The sequence below is a fragment of the Centroberyx affinis genome, unplaced genomic scaffold (assembly GCF_046629955.1).
Source record: "Centroberyx affinis isolate AG114_WGS23_722 - 3 ecotype Tasmania unplaced genomic scaffold, CSIRO-AGI_Caff_v1 ptg000209l_1, whole genome shotgun sequence".
NCBI lineage: Eukaryota > Metazoa > Chordata > Actinopteri > Beryciformes > Berycidae > Centroberyx > Centroberyx affinis.
In genome coordinates, this window is record NW_027278901.1 from 223,323 (window position 1) to 240,593 (window position 17,271).

General features: G+C 42.5%; 1 protein-coding gene across 1 annotated transcript in view; it reads left to right on the plus strand.

Annotated features, from left to right (window-relative positions):
- The first annotated feature begins 2,427 nt into the window (after window positions 1-2,427).
- Window positions 2,428-17,271, plus strand: part of chl1b (cell adhesion molecule L1-like b) — a 32,934-nt gene continuing 18,090 nt past the window's right edge. The window contains exons 1-11 of the mRNA XM_071539941.1: window positions 2,428-2,536; window positions 10,291-10,497; window positions 11,944-12,052; window positions 12,291-12,481; window positions 13,050-13,172; window positions 13,679-13,849; window positions 14,171-14,203; window positions 14,425-14,536; window positions 14,748-14,929; window positions 15,946-16,077; window positions 16,882-17,022. Of these exons, the coding sequence (XP_071396042.1) occupies window positions 10,398-10,497; window positions 11,944-12,052; window positions 12,291-12,481; window positions 13,050-13,172; window positions 13,679-13,849; window positions 14,171-14,203; window positions 14,425-14,536; window positions 14,748-14,929; window positions 15,946-16,077; window positions 16,882-17,022 (1,294 nt within the window). The 5' untranslated portion in view covers window positions 2,428-2,536; window positions 10,291-10,397. The remainder of the gene's footprint in view (window positions 2,537-10,290; window positions 10,498-11,943; window positions 12,053-12,290; window positions 12,482-13,049; window positions 13,173-13,678; window positions 13,850-14,170; window positions 14,204-14,424; window positions 14,537-14,747; window positions 14,930-15,945; window positions 16,078-16,881; window positions 17,023-17,271) is intronic.

The following is a 17,271-nucleotide window of genomic DNA, read 5'->3' on the forward strand; positions in this document are numbered from 1 at the left end:
GCTCTCAAAGGGAGGGAGCAACATGGCTGTGGTTCTGCACGGGCCTGGTGTTGTTTTCGCTTTCCTCTCATTTGCCCTGGCTTGCCCGGGGGGTGGGGGGGTTGGGGGGTTGGGGTAGTGTCTGGTCAAGAGAGCATGATTTTAATTCCACTGACACGATACGGTTGCCAGACCTCTATCTTGTAGTGGTCAGATAACATTTAGTGATTGCTGCTTGAGGGAGATAAGGCATGTGTCATAAATTAAAGAGATTGTAAACATTTCCTGTGAGAGAGCACTGGATTATATCTCATTTGGAATTGCGAAATCACACGGAAGCCCTTCAGTGAGTATTTCAAAACCATGTCAAGTCTATTGAGTTGCAAGATTTTCTTACTCTTCACTTAACCATGCGAGTCTCCCTGACTTGGCTTTATGGCATTTTAACAGTTGGTTCAGAGTGTGAATAAATGTTTGCCTTTTCGCCTCTGTAAGTCATGTCCAAATCATTGAATCAACCGGGCTGGAAGTGTGAATGAGCCGGAGTGGCGGAGAGAAAGGGGAAGAGGCTGTCCCCGGGGCAGTGCCCAGGACAATGTCAGGTTTGTCTGGCCAGAGTGTATGAACACTAAGCTTTTCGGAACTGGCAGCCCGCCCCGGTACCTACCCATCTCCCGAGGCTTCCAAAGCTGTCCAGCTCCAAGCACTAAGCATTTGTGTAAAGTTCATAAGGCTTCCCTCTGTTTGTGTGGCCATAATGGCAGCTCCATCCTGCTGCTGCTCAAAGAGAGTGCTTATGGGCTTTGAGGGCCTGGCGCTGGCGTTGCAGAGGCGTGTGAGTGTTCTCAGTTACTGACTTTGGCAATCTGCTCTCATTATGAAAAGACCAGTTTCCCCAGACAGCCCAGGATATATATCTCAGCCCTCAATATCAGCACTTCCTTCATCACGCTCTTCTCCTGCTTTTTGAACATGATGCACCAATTAAAGACCCCCAAGGTAGAAAGAAAAAAAAAAAACGTCTTCTTTTGTTCTTTGCAAGACTCCGTTCAAGTGGTAGGAACTTAAATGACAAGACAAAATAAAATGCAACACTTAAAAGGTAATTCAAGATATACAGTATATAAAAATTCTTAATATACTTTAAATGTAATTAGCTAAAGTTATAGAAGGGTAAAATGAATCAGAATGCCATGCATGTAAATGAATTAATTATAAGTGCTTTCCAGTGAAAACACTATAGCACTGATTTATTTGATACCTGACTCCAATATATATATAATGTGCATTGATCCCATAACAAGGTGCCCAATTATTAAATATGTCCATTCAGTCCTATAAAGGTATGCAATCTCACTCCCACCATTTCCCAACTGTCAGCATTTGTGAGGCCCGAGTGATAATAACCTTGTTATTTGTGGCTGCAGGTTCAGTTAGAAAGGCCCTGCCTTTGCTTGGTTTTTTTTTGCCGCGGTTACGACCCACATCAGCATAATTCAAGCATGACCCTCCTCCCCCTCTCATTTTCTCCCTTTCTCCCCGTTAAAGCCCAAGTCTCAGACCGGGGTCCACACCATACATCATCCAGACTGGGGTGCTTCCTCCCTTCCCCCTCGTGTGTCGTGGGAGAGAGACTGCGGTTTTTTGTTGGGCTTGTGGAAGGCTCTTATCGACAGTCTCAGCACTCTCTCTCTGCTCTGTGCTTTCTCCTGACAGGTCACCCAGCCTCCACTCGCCCCCATCTGTGTAGCCTTGGGAGTCATGTCCCTGTTCACCAATGTGTAACAATCAGGTCCACTCTGACCCAGTCTCAAACCAAATTCAGTGTATTTTTTTCATGAAAACTGGCTGACCAGCTCTTCAGGACAAACAAACAAAATACCAACCTTTTCCCTTAGGAAGATCAAGCCGAGAGCAACACTCTTCACAAATGTAAGAATGCTGTGTATAATCTTGCCTAATGCTTGGCACCAATCTTCAGTGTTCTGCAGTATTAACAATTAAGGAGATTGTCCCTAGTTCACAAAAGAGGATTGCAGTGTGCTATACAGCAGGAGCAAAACTCAACAGATCCTCACTCAGCGGGTGATCTGTAGTCCCACCCAACATACTATTCATTGTTTTTTTGTTCAGCTGATCTTTGTACACAAACATTTTTCAATGAGCCTTCAGGTGCAGCAAACATCTTGCATGGCACCGAGGGGGGGGGGCGAGATAGAACTTGCATTCCTCCACTTTTCCTCTCTCCTTTGTACACACCCAGTGAATAGCCTTTAGATCGGGCTTTGTGGGAATGATTGTCAGTGGCTTAATGAGCGTCTTTGCCAAGCTAGAGGCTTTGGCAACATATGTGACTACAGTGCCTCTCTCTCTCCGTCCCCAGCCTGTATGACACCATCCAGAGCAGGCAGAGCACATCTCGAGCACTCTCCATTTTCGCAGAAATATCTTTTTTCTTTTCCAACTCATGGTTTCCTTTTCTTTTGGATTGTATTACCTGGAGAGGACTAGTTACTCATCTCATGGGGGACCAGAGCTGAGAATGAAGTTCAATCTTGTAAGTATCCTGTCTGGGGATGTTTCTGTGGGCTCTGAACAGCCGCTGCTGGAGCATGTTTCGGTGGAGCGTGTTTTGGTCTTCCCACGTGCAAGAGGCACACTGGGAGACATGAAATAGACTGTCTTCCTCCAGCAGAGACAAGGAAAATCACGGTCACGATTTTGAATGAGTTGAAGCTGAGAGCGGGGCTGTTTTCCTGTATTAGATTCTTGAAATGCTGTAGGAACGTGTGAGTGATCCCACTGACGTAGTCACGCATATTGCACTGATATATTTGTAATTTTTATTTATATGTAATATGATATTTTAATGTTAAAATGGAGCTAGCTAGCATACAGTGGAGAAATCTGACATTAAGGCGCTCTCATCTTATTTAATCTGATTTCTGATACGTTTCAAAGTTGCGTGATACTTGAAACCTGGAATATCTGTAATCCATCCATTCATGGCAGTTACGTGGCACCTTCTGTATCATTTGGGCCTCAGAATTTGGAATTAAGCCAAGTTAGAAAGGTTTTATTACCAGGATTGTGCCAAGTTCGTTAAAATAATTGTCCCCTCGATCAATATCAATTCTAATATCGAATCAGATTCTAAATTGGCTTGAATGGCCTTTTAGGTGTGTAAACAAACAAATAAGATACATGAATTTAAACAAAAATAATAAATAAACAGATGGATAAATAAATTAATAAATAAATAAGTTTGGTACACAGTTGCTAATGTTCATGGATCTAGAATGAGACCTGAGGTCCTGTGAAACAGTCAGGTTGATGTTAGTCAGGACCCATAGTTTATACTTAGAAATAGTCTATAAAACTTCACAGGGCTAAGACTGGACTAAAATGTATGTAAAGACTGAGCACGGACATGTCTGGTTGTCTGGACAATTTCCACTGCAGTCACTAACAATGAAATATAAACACTGTATCCACATACTGTTAAGTTCATTCTGTAAGACATCTGTCCTGATGGAAAGCCTCTTGCTGAGGAAAGTTTACATCAGACTTGGCATTGCAGAATAATGGTGATGACTTTCACCTTCAAAGAAAAATTCACCCCCAACTGTTCTGATCAGTATTAAGTGTAACTAGAAATTAGCTTTTTGTTGTCTGTCTGTATGCTAGTATGAGGGACAAGGATTACCAAGAGTTAAAAACTCCATCCATAATTGCAGGTAAAGACCAATCCGTAACTGCCCACTATGTGAATCATCATTGGCCACTAACTGAATTTGTGTCAGGATGGTGGATTGGATACATTTTTCAGCCAAAAATATTATTTGAGCATTTGATGCAACTACTGACAGTATGGAGTAGCTAGTTCTACACATAATTTACATCAGCAAAAGTTGTTGTGTTTCAGATTTGCAATATATGTAAATACAGCTGCATTTTGAGGTATTATGGGTTGAAAAAATCTACCAAAAATTTTTATTTTCCATCTACAAGTCAAACTCAGGTTTAACTAGAAGAGTATATCAGCGCTGCCGGATGAAAATCTGGTATCTCCAAATGTACAAATACAATAAGCAGCACTGTTTTTAGCTTAATTATAATGTATTTTGTACATTATCCAATGGGTTTTGAAAGGGTTTCCTATAGCGTGAGAGGATGGATGACTTTCTCAATCCATAGAGGAGCATGTACTCCTACAATTGAAGTCAAAACATGAAAATAAGTGGCTGATTTTATTTCTAATTAGACTACCAGCTACTTTGGCACTGTACTGTAGCAGCTGTAACTGTAAGGTAATTTGTTTCTGTTAGAAATAGTATTGGTCAAAGGTGCATTAAAGATTTATGAAGGCTGACACAGGCCTTTGCATTGAATCAACACCTGGCAGTGCCATGTCCCTGTCCCTGAAACTCTTGTACAGATGTTGAATGTGCTTTAAACTGTTTCAACTAGTGTCATGTTCAGTTATAAGTAAGGCAAATATGACACTTGTTTCTTAAGTGCAAAAAATGTCTATCTTAACGAGTCGAGTGTGTCTTAAAATAAAATTTTTCTTTAGAAAAGTGAAAAAATCAGCCAATGGGACATGGTCATTTCATTTGTACAATACAAATTAACTTGTTTTTCGAGAATTTACTTGAATCAAGTGACATTATCTTAGTGGAATGATCCAGGTTATTTTAAAATATTGTACCCTAACTTGATTCTAGAAATTTCTTGAAACAAAAATGACCTCATCCTGTTGGCAGATTTTTCACATTTTACTTTAGGATGACTCAATACTAGTTTAAATGATTTATTAAGATGGGTCATTTTTTTTACAGTGTCTGGTCTGGAGTCCATTATCCTCTAATATGAATACTAGCGATTCTGCCTTGTCATATTCTAAATCTTTAATCTTCAGTAGCTGGCCATGAGCTTCCATTTCCTCCCATTTGCCTCAACACAACCTCACCACAACCCTATCAAGTGATGGAGAAGCACAGGAACTGGGCCGCGTATCCGACAGCTGTGTCAAACAGCTCACCCAGGGTAACACTGTCCAGATGTCCTACTATAGCACAGAACATGAAATACAAATACTGCATTATATTCAGTATAGAACCTCTATTTCACACACCAGAATCGTGAATTTCACTGTAAATTTAGAGACCCGAAGGGGGAAAAAAAAGGGATGAAGCAGCACAAGTATTCTTCTATTTCTACAGCAATCTGGTTTTGCTGCCATTCCATGTGTGTTGTGGGGAAATCAGACATTCCTGGTTCTTGGCAGAAGTAAATTGCTTTAGGGTTTGATGGAGGTGAGGATTTGGGATATAAGAGCCATCGATCATGTCTTGCTGTGGCACAGTTTCGTCCGGGGAAATTGCCAGCATCAGTCAGATGGAGTGAATGAACGTGGAGGGGGAACACGCTGTGTTAGTTCACACAAAATAATATTCTAGTCCCTGCAGTGCAGCTTCTGAATTCATTTCTCTGCCGGCTACTCAGTGAGGATCACAGACTAATGTGATTATTGTCCTGGGCAAAGGGCACTCCTCTGGGACTTCAAAGAGAACAGATCAGAGGAAAAATGAAAAACCCTGTAAGCTGTGATGCAGACAGGTGCAGTGCACTTTTTGAAGCCTTTTTCTTTTTGCTTTAAACATATTGACAGGTTCAAAGTGAGGACTCACCGACAGCATGCGTTGTGTGATTTAAGCATGCATCGCACATACATACTGCATGATTTATTATTGTGTCATGTGACACGCTCTGGTGATCAGTTTAAATTAAAGTGTTGTCATTCGGCACATAAATTATGCAATGTAGACCAGAGTTAAAAATCATCCTATCTCTGCAGCAGGGAGCTGCTGTATGGAGATACCGCTGTGGGTTTTGCTCAGCGACGTTTTTATCCCTGTTTTGCCTTAATGTTCTCAGCAGAAGTTCATATTTCACCGAGACAAACACAGCTTTCAGCACAGAGAGGCACAAAGCAGCAGCTAATTAGAGGACAGGGAAAACCTTCACACTGTGTTGCTCATGAAAAACCACAAGCAAGGCTTTTAGAAAAGACAGGTCTGGAAATGCACATTACAGACAAGATGAAAAGCTCTAATGGTTGAAAACCTTTTCAGCGGTTTGGCTTTTTTCCACCGTTATAATCGTTTTGTTTTTTGTATTTTTTCAAATGAGCTATATCACACATACCAGATACACTTGGCTGTTGCTCCAGGATGTCTAATAGCAGCCTGTGGCATGATCATTCCACCTTAGTAGTTGCATAAGGCTCTGTGCAGTCACTATGGGTATACCCCGCTCTCTCCTCGGTCATGAAAGTTCAAGCAGGGTCAGGCGGGTCATTCTTCATCAAACCATATGGAACACAGGGTCACAGACCCCACAGTTCATCATTGCAAGCGCTCTATATCTGTCTGTAGCTGAGCCTCATTCCTCTACATCCAAATCCCTCACCTCATTCCTGCACCCCCAGCCTCATCTCTTTCTCCTCCATCCTCTTCCCTCAATCCTCCGCTCAGCTCCAGTCCCGCTCCCAGTCCCCTTAGCCTGCTAATGCTACAGACTCCTGAAATATTAATGGTGTGATAATTGAACTGTCATGCATGCTGAAGTGCGGTGAAATTGAGCCAAATCTCAATTAGACAAGGATATTATTTAATATTGCTCCCACTTCGTAATCTCATTTAGTGTCTTGTTTCTGTTTTTCCTCCCGCTGCTGAAATTTTAATAATAGATGAATTGCATGCTCAAGCTTGTAGTAGAATACTGATAGTGCTTATCATTGCCAGAGGTCAGAATACAGTCTATTTCAAATTCTGAACAGCGAGTTAGAGAAAACAAAATCTCTGAAACATAAAGGAAAATGCATTGATCTTAAGCTCTTCTTCACTCTCTATATCTCAAGTACACAAAGAAGTTTTACCACTTGACTTTGAAAAGCACCAGCTTTGTTTTTTGTTTTTTTCGCAGCAAACTAGACAGTCAGCGTGGCAAATTTGCAAACTAAATGAGGAATTGATTGGATAAAGAGAACAAAACAACAACAAAACGAAACGTGCAGTCATTACACACATCGCAAGCAACCCGGGCCAATTGCCGCTTAATGATAATCAGCTCGGCCGTTGTTTTAATTGTTCTCGAGTGATCAAATGGGAATCCGTGTGGAGGCATTATCAGGAGTGTGAGAGAAGAGTGTGGAGCTGCTGTCTTCCCCGTCGCAGGTCTTTAGTGAAGAGAATATTTTAATCCGGGCTGACAAGACGAGGATCTGCTTAATCCTATTACAGGCTTGCACATTAAACTACAGTAGGCCCACACTTCTCTGCCTGTTGTCTTTGTCTGTGAAAGCAGCAGATGGTGCCAGCTCAAGAGCCTACTGTAGTGAACTTGAAATGGTCGCTTTTGAGGACCTCAAAGTGCAAATTTTGGACCCCAGCTTGTAATCTAAAACGTTTTGTGAACACATCCACAGGTGTCCACTTTTTTATGTTAGGAAAGAAGTATTTTTTTTTTCTTGAAATGCTACTTAAATGGTCCCTACAGTATATAATATATTTGTAGATTTGTGTGTGGGTCAAGGTGAAGCCGTAATGCCAGACCAGATGGCTGAAATATGAGGATGGAGGGACAGAGGGAGCTTGCCAAGAAGAGAAGTGTGCCAGAAACGTCTCCTTAAGATGAGGCTGCACAGTGATGAGGGAGCTCTTAAGTCAGTTTAACACAGCAGGTCAGCAGCACACAGAAGACAATGCCTTTCCGTCAGTTTGTCAGCTACACTTCTACATGCATCAGTCTTGTGTGGGAAATAGATTTGCCCTTGTTGGCACGGGGGAAGTTTGCGAGAGAGTGCTCTATATCCGTCACTCAGGGAGTTTTAAAGCAGGGAGGCAGATTTCACTTGGCCCACATCGGTTCATTTCCCTCACCATACCCCCTCCGCCCCACAGCTTCTGTCCCCTCTGAGCCTTGGCTAAGCAAGGTTAGGGTTCGTATTGGCCTTCCCACAGTGAGCCGCTTTTAACCTCCTGCCAGCTTCATCAATCTCAGGCTGGAGTGATTGCGGCTGAAGGGGGTGGGGATTAGGAGCAGCCTGCAGTCTTCAAGCAGGCTAGCTTGAGGGGCCCTCTCGTGTGCATCATATAGGTCCAATAGGCCCTATACCCTATGACTTCAATGTAGACATCATAGCTCCCAGCAGTTAAGCCCTGAGCGGACCTCCCTCATCCAGATGGCCAAGTTGGTTCTCAATAAATGCTTAACGAGGGGGAGAACAAATTAAATCAGATGGCAAGTGATCAAGCACAGTTTGAACAAAGTGTAATCCATCTAAGTGGTGTTAGGTTGGTAAAGGCTTTTGGCCAACACAATAGGGCAATGAGAACACATTGTCTTGTGGGGATTGTAAAGCCCCCCCCTCTTAAACTGGCCAATCTTCCCAACAAAGCACAAGCCAATTAGCACAGAGTCCGTACCTTTTGATTTTAATCTGTTTTCAGCAACATAAATCACAACGTGTGGGAAAGACTGAACTGAGACTGTAACAAAAGAAAGCCTAAGGCATTTTTCTGGACTCATGAATTATAACACTGACATGCCAATCTGCAGTTGGAAATAAAGTCAATAGGGCTGTATTGTGATTGAGAGGGGTGGATATATAGCACACTTAGAGGCAGTAGTCTTGTAGGTGATGCTGTGGGTGGGTGGTGCAGGGGTGGGGGTGGGGGGTGGGGGGGGTCACAAGCTGGGTCAAAATGGCCAAGATTGAGTCATAAAGGCCCCAGACAAAGTTAATACCATTAGTATGAGCCATGCTAGAAAAGTTCAGGGAGCACGTCCATCTGAAAAAAGGCCTGCACCAAAATGAATGAAATCGACTCCTTTGTTCTGCGGTCAATTATTCAATTACTTCTCATGAACTGGCATTTGACCTCAGTGTTTCCTATTGAATTTGTTAAGCCAGCAAGAAGATTAGAAAAGAGGAGCATTGGAGAAAGAGTTTGGTTCGAGGCCCCTTGTGACCAGCAAGCTGTTGTCTACAAATAGCGAAGTCGGTGGACCATGCACTAGTTACATCTTCTGTTTGGGTTGCTGTTGTTAAAATAAAGTCCTTAACATAGCACACGTGACTTATTTGACGTTAATTGGATGCCCCTTCAACACAAATATTGTTGCAATTCCTGGACTTTTATTCTTGTGATGATGCGTGTTCTATTTCTGTTTTCAGTGAGCGCCACCAGGACTCCCTGCAGACTCTCAGCCTTGTGATTTTCCCAATTCCAATGTTTTGCCATTATTTATCTTTTTTGTGATTGTGGTGCACGGTAGTTTGTGTTAAACTAATTAGACTAGGATGACCTAATGAGCTGGGGCGCAGCCAACATGAGGAAGACTAATGAACTGACACCCCAGAGATTCCTCAGCTGAGGATTGTGGGAAACAACGCTACAGACGCGAAAATTCCTGTGCATTGCTCTTTCCCGTCCCACCTCCTCCTCCTCCCTCATCCAGCTCTGCACTATGGACTGATCCTGTGCTCATTATGGCCCAAGCCTCTGGTCTGTTAGGTGGAAAATGATCCAGTGCACTGTAGTCTGCTGCTTGTCAGAGTGCAGACAGGTTACTCTGTCTGACTGTTAACTGTGTGTGTTATTTATGCGCCAAACCCCTCTGGCAGCTGTAGTTGCTGCTATAATAGATAAATGTGTAGCTGCATTGCTAATCTCTTTGAGTCATTGTTGTTATCAGAACCATGCAGGCACAAATCAAGAGCAGCACTATGATTAAATGAATTGTGTCTTAATTTTGATGGTAATGTTGATCTTGATTTCCATCTTGACTCCATTTTGGTATGAATGTGTAATTTTTTTCTGGCTTGAATGCTGAACATCTGCCGTGCATTAATATATCCACAGGCTGCTTCATTCGTTTATTTATGTATTTCCATTGTTGTTACATGGCGCAATGAAAACACACTCCGCTGCACAGTCCCACAGACATCAAGCTAGAAAACAATTTGAGTCCCGAGGGAAGGGATGATAGGAGGCTTTAATATGAATATTTCTTTGTCACAGCAACATTTGAACTAGCACAGAACGGGGTCCCTGTCGATGCGAGTGACTGCTGCGCTGGAAGTCTACGGCGTGCCTGGTTGTGCCTGGCTGAGCAGAGAGGAGTGGGGCTCCACAGTCACGGGGGGGGGGGGGGTGTTTGTTGTGTGTATGGGGTTTGCCTTACCGTCTGCTGGCGCGTGGGTGGATTCATGGGGCCTGCTCTGTCTGTCTGCTCTCGCAGGTCCCGCGTCTTCAGCGTGCCATAGAAATGAACTGAGGAGTCGGAAGAGAGCAGCACTCGTTTCTGTCTTCGGGAACTCCGAGATCGTCCACGCGCGCCGCCGAGCCATGAGGCTGCAGAGGAGCCCGGGATTGGTCGCCCTGCTGGGCCTGGTCACCTGTCTTTGTGCCTTTCACCCCACTACTGCCATTGACATCCCACTGGAGGGTGAGTGCCGACTCCTACTATAGGGAATCTGCAAAGAACATACCTTCATTTCAAACAGTGCAAAAGAGTAAAGCATTGATTTTCCACTGACTGCAACGGGTAGGTCATTGCTCATAACAATTCAGTATGAATAAGGCTGAATTTTGACATAATGGATCCTGAATTGTGACTAAATCATGAACATTCACCATGCTCCAACAAGGTTATTCATGAAGCCAGATACAGATACAGATATAATAGAGTATGTTAACAGAGAAAGGTCAGACGTGTTAACCATTTTAAAGTTGTTTATCTTCAGAAAACTAGCCTTTGAATTAACTTGAATGTGAAGTGCTTTTATCAGGAAAAAAAGTGTTGTATATTTTAGAGCCAAATAAATCACATCATAGAGAACCGTTACAGTCATTACAATCAAGCATGCTGTGAATGGAATATATTTACAGCAATTATCTTGTTTGAATCAGTTTTCTTTTCTCTCTTATGCTGGAGCTGTGTGTTTCGCCACAGTTTCCTTGGAAACACACATCAAATTTTTCCGCGCTCTAAATTATTCAGAAATATCTCTTAAGGGCCTGATAAAGAACAGATCAAACAGGTTTTTCAAAAAGCAACACATTCTTAGGCTGATTGATGCTGGAATATCTTTTAAAGTCGCAGTCTTCCGCAGTATTTTGCTCTCGCCATATGTGTGTTTAAAAGGTTTCATCCAGAGAATGCTTGTGACAAAAAGGGATTATTCCCCAACTACTGACTGTTTCTGTTTTGTTTATTTTCCCCCTGCTGCCACGGATTTTCTAGTTTTAGGTCATGTAAACAGTAAGTTTGCTCTGCCATACTCTAGCCGGTATTAGTGCTCGTCCTCCGCTCTCTTCTCTTAATCTCCTGGCTCAGCGTTGAGCACAGCAGCAGCTTTACTGACAGCCTCGTGTCGGATCTGCATCTCATGTGTCATCGCTCACGACTCCATAAAACTGATATCTCTGCTCCTAGGATTCATGGCATCTGTTGTTATAGTTTCATGGTCGGTAGCACCGGTCACACTGATAGTAGGCCGGGCTGTTGTGCTTGTTTCCATTCTTTAACACATCTCACCTCAACTAGCACAGTGGGAACTGTGATCACATGAGATCATATGGAGAGTTTTGTTCCAAAATGAAACAGGACACCCAATCTTCCAAAAAGACAAAACATTTAAAGAAATTATTGTGCTTTTTAAAGGGTAGTAACTTAAGGCTTCAGTGACAAAATGAACTTTACAGACTGAATCATCCATATTTTAGAGATATTGAAATTGGACATACGTTTTGGAATAGAACTCTGCATATGGAGCCATAGACAAGTCCATAGCATCGTGTTGAATGTCTGACACTTGTGTAAAGAGATCTGCATTAGGGCCTGTGGTGTGTTTCTCACATTTGTATGCCCCGTTGTCTGTGTGTTGCCCAGTTGAGCAGCTGCCCACCATCACAGCTCAGTCGCCCAGCTCTCTCATCGCCTTCCCCTTCGACGAGAGCTTCCCCATGACGTGTGAAGCCAAAGGGAATCCCGAGCCAGAGTGAGTACCGAGCCTCGCGTCTCCAGCAGATGGGAGGAGGAGAGCCCGGAGAGCTTGTTAGCAGCCAGACACACACCATCAGCAGCAACAACACGAACACGTTGGCGTCGGCACTTTTGTTTTTGGCCGCTCGCTTCCAATGTTGTGTCTTTGCACCAACTTTGGAAACTGAGCATAATGCGTTCTTGGCTGAGAGACTTGACTTTTCAACATTGGCTTAACTGTGTCCTTTGTGTAGATTCCGATGGACGAAGAACGGACAGGAATTCGACCCCCTCTTGGATCCCCGGCTGATGAAAGAGGAGGATTCTGGGACCTTTGTGATACCCAATAACGGGAACCTCACTGAATACCAGGGAACCTATCGCTGTTACGCCTCAAACAAACTGGGGACCGCCATATCGGAGGAGATCGAGTTCATTGTGCCCCGTGAGTAACATACGTCTGTGTGTGTGCGGTGCTCTGTTACAGCGCTTTCAAAGTGATTCAGGGCCCGGAGTCCTGTGTAATGACTGCGCCTCTCCATTGTGAGCTTTTCATTGTATTGGACGTGGCAGAAAGTCATTGAGCCTCCCGAACGCTCCGCCCCTCACTGCCTTCTCTGTCTGTACCTCTGCAGCGGGGAAAGCACTGAGTGTGATCTAGCCTCTCCATCATTTCCCTGGGTACATTTTTCATTTTGTTCCAAGGCATAGTACATAAATTCTCAAAGAAATCCACTCCAAGGGACTGTGACTAAATTTGGCTGGGCTTCAACCGCTCAGCAGTGTTGACAAGCCACACAACAGTAGTAGGATGTCTATTTCTCCCTGATAGCCAACATCTGAAAAATGTGCCATAGAATTCAGTTCATTGGATGATATACAGTAGGGACACAGAGACGCAGACGGCGCTCGGCCCAGAACTCAAGAATGATACGACTGCCATCTTGTGGAGAAGGAGAGAACTGCATCGACTATGATATTAATTCTTACTGTGTTTTTTGTCTTTTTGCTAGATGTTCCAAAGTTTCCTAAAGAAAAGCTTGACCCCATCGTGGTTGAGGAGGGTCAGCCTTTTATTCTAGAGTGCAACCCACCTAAAGGAATACCTCCACTTCAGATCTACTGGATGACTATCAGTGAGTGGCATTCTTTATTCGCACACAGTTAATGCATGCCAAGGGATGGGTCAATTTGTGTTCAGTTCAGTCCAAAATGCCAATTAAGACATATTGTAATGATAAAGCCTTTATTCCCTCTCATGATACGCTGTATTTAAGAACTCTTTTACAGCGTATCATGAGAGGGAATAAAGGCTTTATCATTACAATATGTCTTAATTTGCATTTTGGACTGAATTGAACACAAATTGACCCATCCCTTGGCATATTGTAATGATAAAGTCTTTATTCCCTCTCATGATACGCTGTATTTAAGAACTCTTTTACAGCAAAATATTTCCAATTTTTGCGTTTTAATGAAAATCCACCCTTTGAACTGATTGAATTGAAGGAGAATTGACACCAACTCTGGATTAAATCGCGCCAGATACTTTGTGATGGCTGATATCGGCCCCTCCTTTTAGGCAAATCACCAAAAATGATGAGCTAATACGGACTTGAAATGGTTACCTTTCTGTCCCCAGGTCTCCAGCACATAGAGCAGGATGAGAGGGTGTCCGTGGGCTTGAATGGAGACCTGTACTTCTCTCATGCGGTGGAGAAGGACAGCAGGAGGGACTACTGCTGCTTCGCCGCCTTCCCCAGGATACGAACCATCGTCCAGAAGACCGCCATGTCTGTCGTCGTCAAGACCAGTAGGTGTCAGTGAAACTGTAGCGCTGTCTTCCCTGTGAAAATTCAAACCAGCGTGACGCTAAAAAAGAAAATCTCCACTTTGATTTGTTTTGAGAACATCATTTCCAGTGCTACCCATATTCACAGCAGCACTTCAAAAGCATCCGAGTGTCGTGCTGTCTTGTTTTCTTATCGCAGATGCTCATACATCAGCATCTCCAAAGTTTTGTTTTGTGTGATTTTTTTTTTTTTGATCTCACTGATGTTTGTCATGAGCCGACGCATCCACATTGTCTTCACGTTCATTGTTTATTTTCTTATCTCATCCACCTCCATTTCAGAAAAATCAAAAAGTGGCACGAGTCCTGAAAATGGTAAGTTTGAACATAGAGCAGAGTGCCACACCCATGTCTTGTGCACATATATATAGAAAAAAGCCAAGTGCACAAGACAAGGGTGTGTGTGTATGTATGCATATTCATTTGTAAAACTCATTAAAGTGTGACCTATGGGAAACTGCATTACACTCTTGGTTTCTAGTAAAAACATGTTTGGTTATCTTCCTCTTTACAAATTATCTACCATATTCTTTCAGCTAATGCAATCCTGGACAGAAAGCCCAGTCTTCTGACGCCCTCTAGTGTCAGATCAGAGACACAGCTGGTCAAAGGAGAGGATCTGCAGTTGGAGTGTATTGCTGAGGGATTGTGAGTAATGGCTACTTTTACCAATATCCAACATCTCATATACATTTGAAGAATTTCAGTCGAATCCAATTTCAGTCCAATTGAAAAATTGGACTATGAACATTAGGTAACATGGTTTTGCCCACACAGATAAATTAAACCCTACATTCACTGTAATGGATAGGCAGTATCTAGCTATCTCTCCACTTACCATTTGTCTTCTTTCCGTCAGTCCGACTCCACAGGTTGAGTGGGTGAAGATGGGTCACAAGCTTCCTGACAAAGCCAAAGTGGAGAACCATGGGAAATTGCTGATTGTGCCAAGAGTTGAAGAGGAGGACAACGGGAAGTATATGTGCAAGGCCAAGAACTCGCTTGGAGAGGCTGTCCATTATTTTACGGTCACAGTAGAAGGTAACTATGACGTGCTGTGAAGTTACAGTGGTGTAATTGTGAACTGAATGGAAGACTGATCCTTTATTATTATTATCAAAGGCTTCAAATAAGAATGCAATAGAAATGTATGCATTCTGTACAGAAGCCCTGAAAGGCAAAGTGAAAAAAAACTTAGTAACTTAGTAACTCGCCTGGACGTGTTACATATGCCCAGAATGTTTTCACTATCAATCTTAATCTTCCTAAGAACAAATCATGACATTGAGTTTGTTTTCGAAAAGGCATTTGAAGACTATAAAAGCATTCTTGAATTTGCTTGTAAATGTACTTTGCCTTTGACAAGCTTATAGCCTTGGTGGCTCAGTTGCAAGAGTCAGGCTATGGTCGCTCGGAGCTCTGTGAGGTGCAGTTGTTGTAATTGAGCCTCCACTTTCTAACAGGAGATTTAGATCAAATAGAGACTACAGGTACTTTCTTTCGAGTTTTGGGGAGTAAATGACGCATTGGACATTTTTGTTATTGATCTTACTCTGTTTATTTGATGTCAATGGTATGCAGGACATTATGTCATGGTGATATCTGTCTGTGTATAGACACATTCTTTTGACCACAATAACTCAAGAACAATACATAATAGAAACTTCATACATACACCACAGGTTCCTCCGATACAGTAGATTATCTGATTGAAATTTGGAGCACATTGCTGCATGCATTTGCATATTAATGAAGAAAAATAGATTTTTTTTCTCCTCCTTAATAACTCCTTAATGCTATAAAATATGGAATTCATATTAATATTGTGTGTTATGTGAAGACAGGTGTATTGACATAGAAATATTTGCTAATGAATGTATTAATTAGCTTTATTAATGGGCTAATTAACATAACTGATTATGTTTAATACATCATGTTGATTATGGTGGGACATTAGGCCTAGTATGCCTAGTATCTTTGCCGTAGTCTTATATTGACACTACAGCAGACATCGGTTTGATAATGTCATACTGATCTCACTGGATGTGTCCTCTCAGAGCCTCCAGAGTGGGTGTTTGAGCCTGAGAGTCAGCTCGAAATGATTGGCTCAGACGTGCACATCAAGTGCTCTGCCACTGGGACTCCTCAGCCTACTATAACATGGAGGGTGAATGGAGTACCTCTAGAGGGTAAGTCCCCAACCAGCCTCAGTTCAGCCTCACAATGTAAAACCTTTTATACAGGCCTAGCTCTGATGTTATTAAAGTCACAAGCAAACAGCATTTTGATGGTGTCTTGGTTCCACAATCCCACATATTAAATGACATTTAACACAGAGGGGGGGCTGTTCTAAAGTAGGCGGGTTGGACCATAACAAACATGGAGAGAGAAAGGCAGTGAAGCTCAGTGTATTCTCGCTGTAGTTGGTGAAGCAATCCACTGTGAAATGCTTTGCGCATAATCTTGAGCTGTCACAAATTCTGGATTCTTCAAAATGAATAATTCCCAGCCACCAGGATGCACCCATGGTGTCTTGGGAAAAGGAAACAGGAATTGCGGGATGAGTCCCCAGACTTGCACCACCATACAGTGTTGTCACTCGTGTCAGTTTGCAAATTGTGAAGTTGCAGGTTTTACATGATGGGAAGGGCGGAGGTGGGGATTGTTAAAAAATCTGTGATGGCATTATTGGTTGGACTTTTTATATACACCTACTGGTACACCATAATGTAACCACTAAAAATATTCTGTTTTCCAGGAAGTAAAAGTAATGGGATTTTGAAAAAAATCGGGACGTTTATTGTTAAATAGTTGCACAGTATGATATAGAGAGTCAGCTAACAGGGTGAAAAAGTTTAATTTCATTGTGACTTTAAAAAGATAAAATACACACTTGGTTTACATTACCTGTCTTTAGTCTGAACACACTGTTGCAGCTCTAATGATACCTATGGTATTGGTGTTTTATTGAATGAATGTTTGGTTTATTTCAGAGGTACCGGCAGGCAACAGAAAAGAGTTTGATGATACCATATTCTTGCACAATGCCCAGGCGTCTGACAGTGCGGTCTATCAGTGCGAGGCCTCCAACAGACATGGAACCCTTCTGGCCAATGCAAATATCATGATTATGAGTAAGTATGGCAATTTGACTCATGCCAAATCCTTTCTGAGTCTCGCTTAGAAGTTCTGTGTATAGTGAGTCCTGAGACCCCTCAAAACTTTGTTTGAATATGTTTGTTAGAAACTTTGAAAGTGCATGAAAATTGAAAGCGTAATAATTTTGCTCTAAAAGGAATAGAAGTAGTTGCTTAGCAATGGCAGTGGGGTGCATCTGTTTGCGAGTAATTGACAGACATAGTCATTAGTCTGTAGGAGACTGT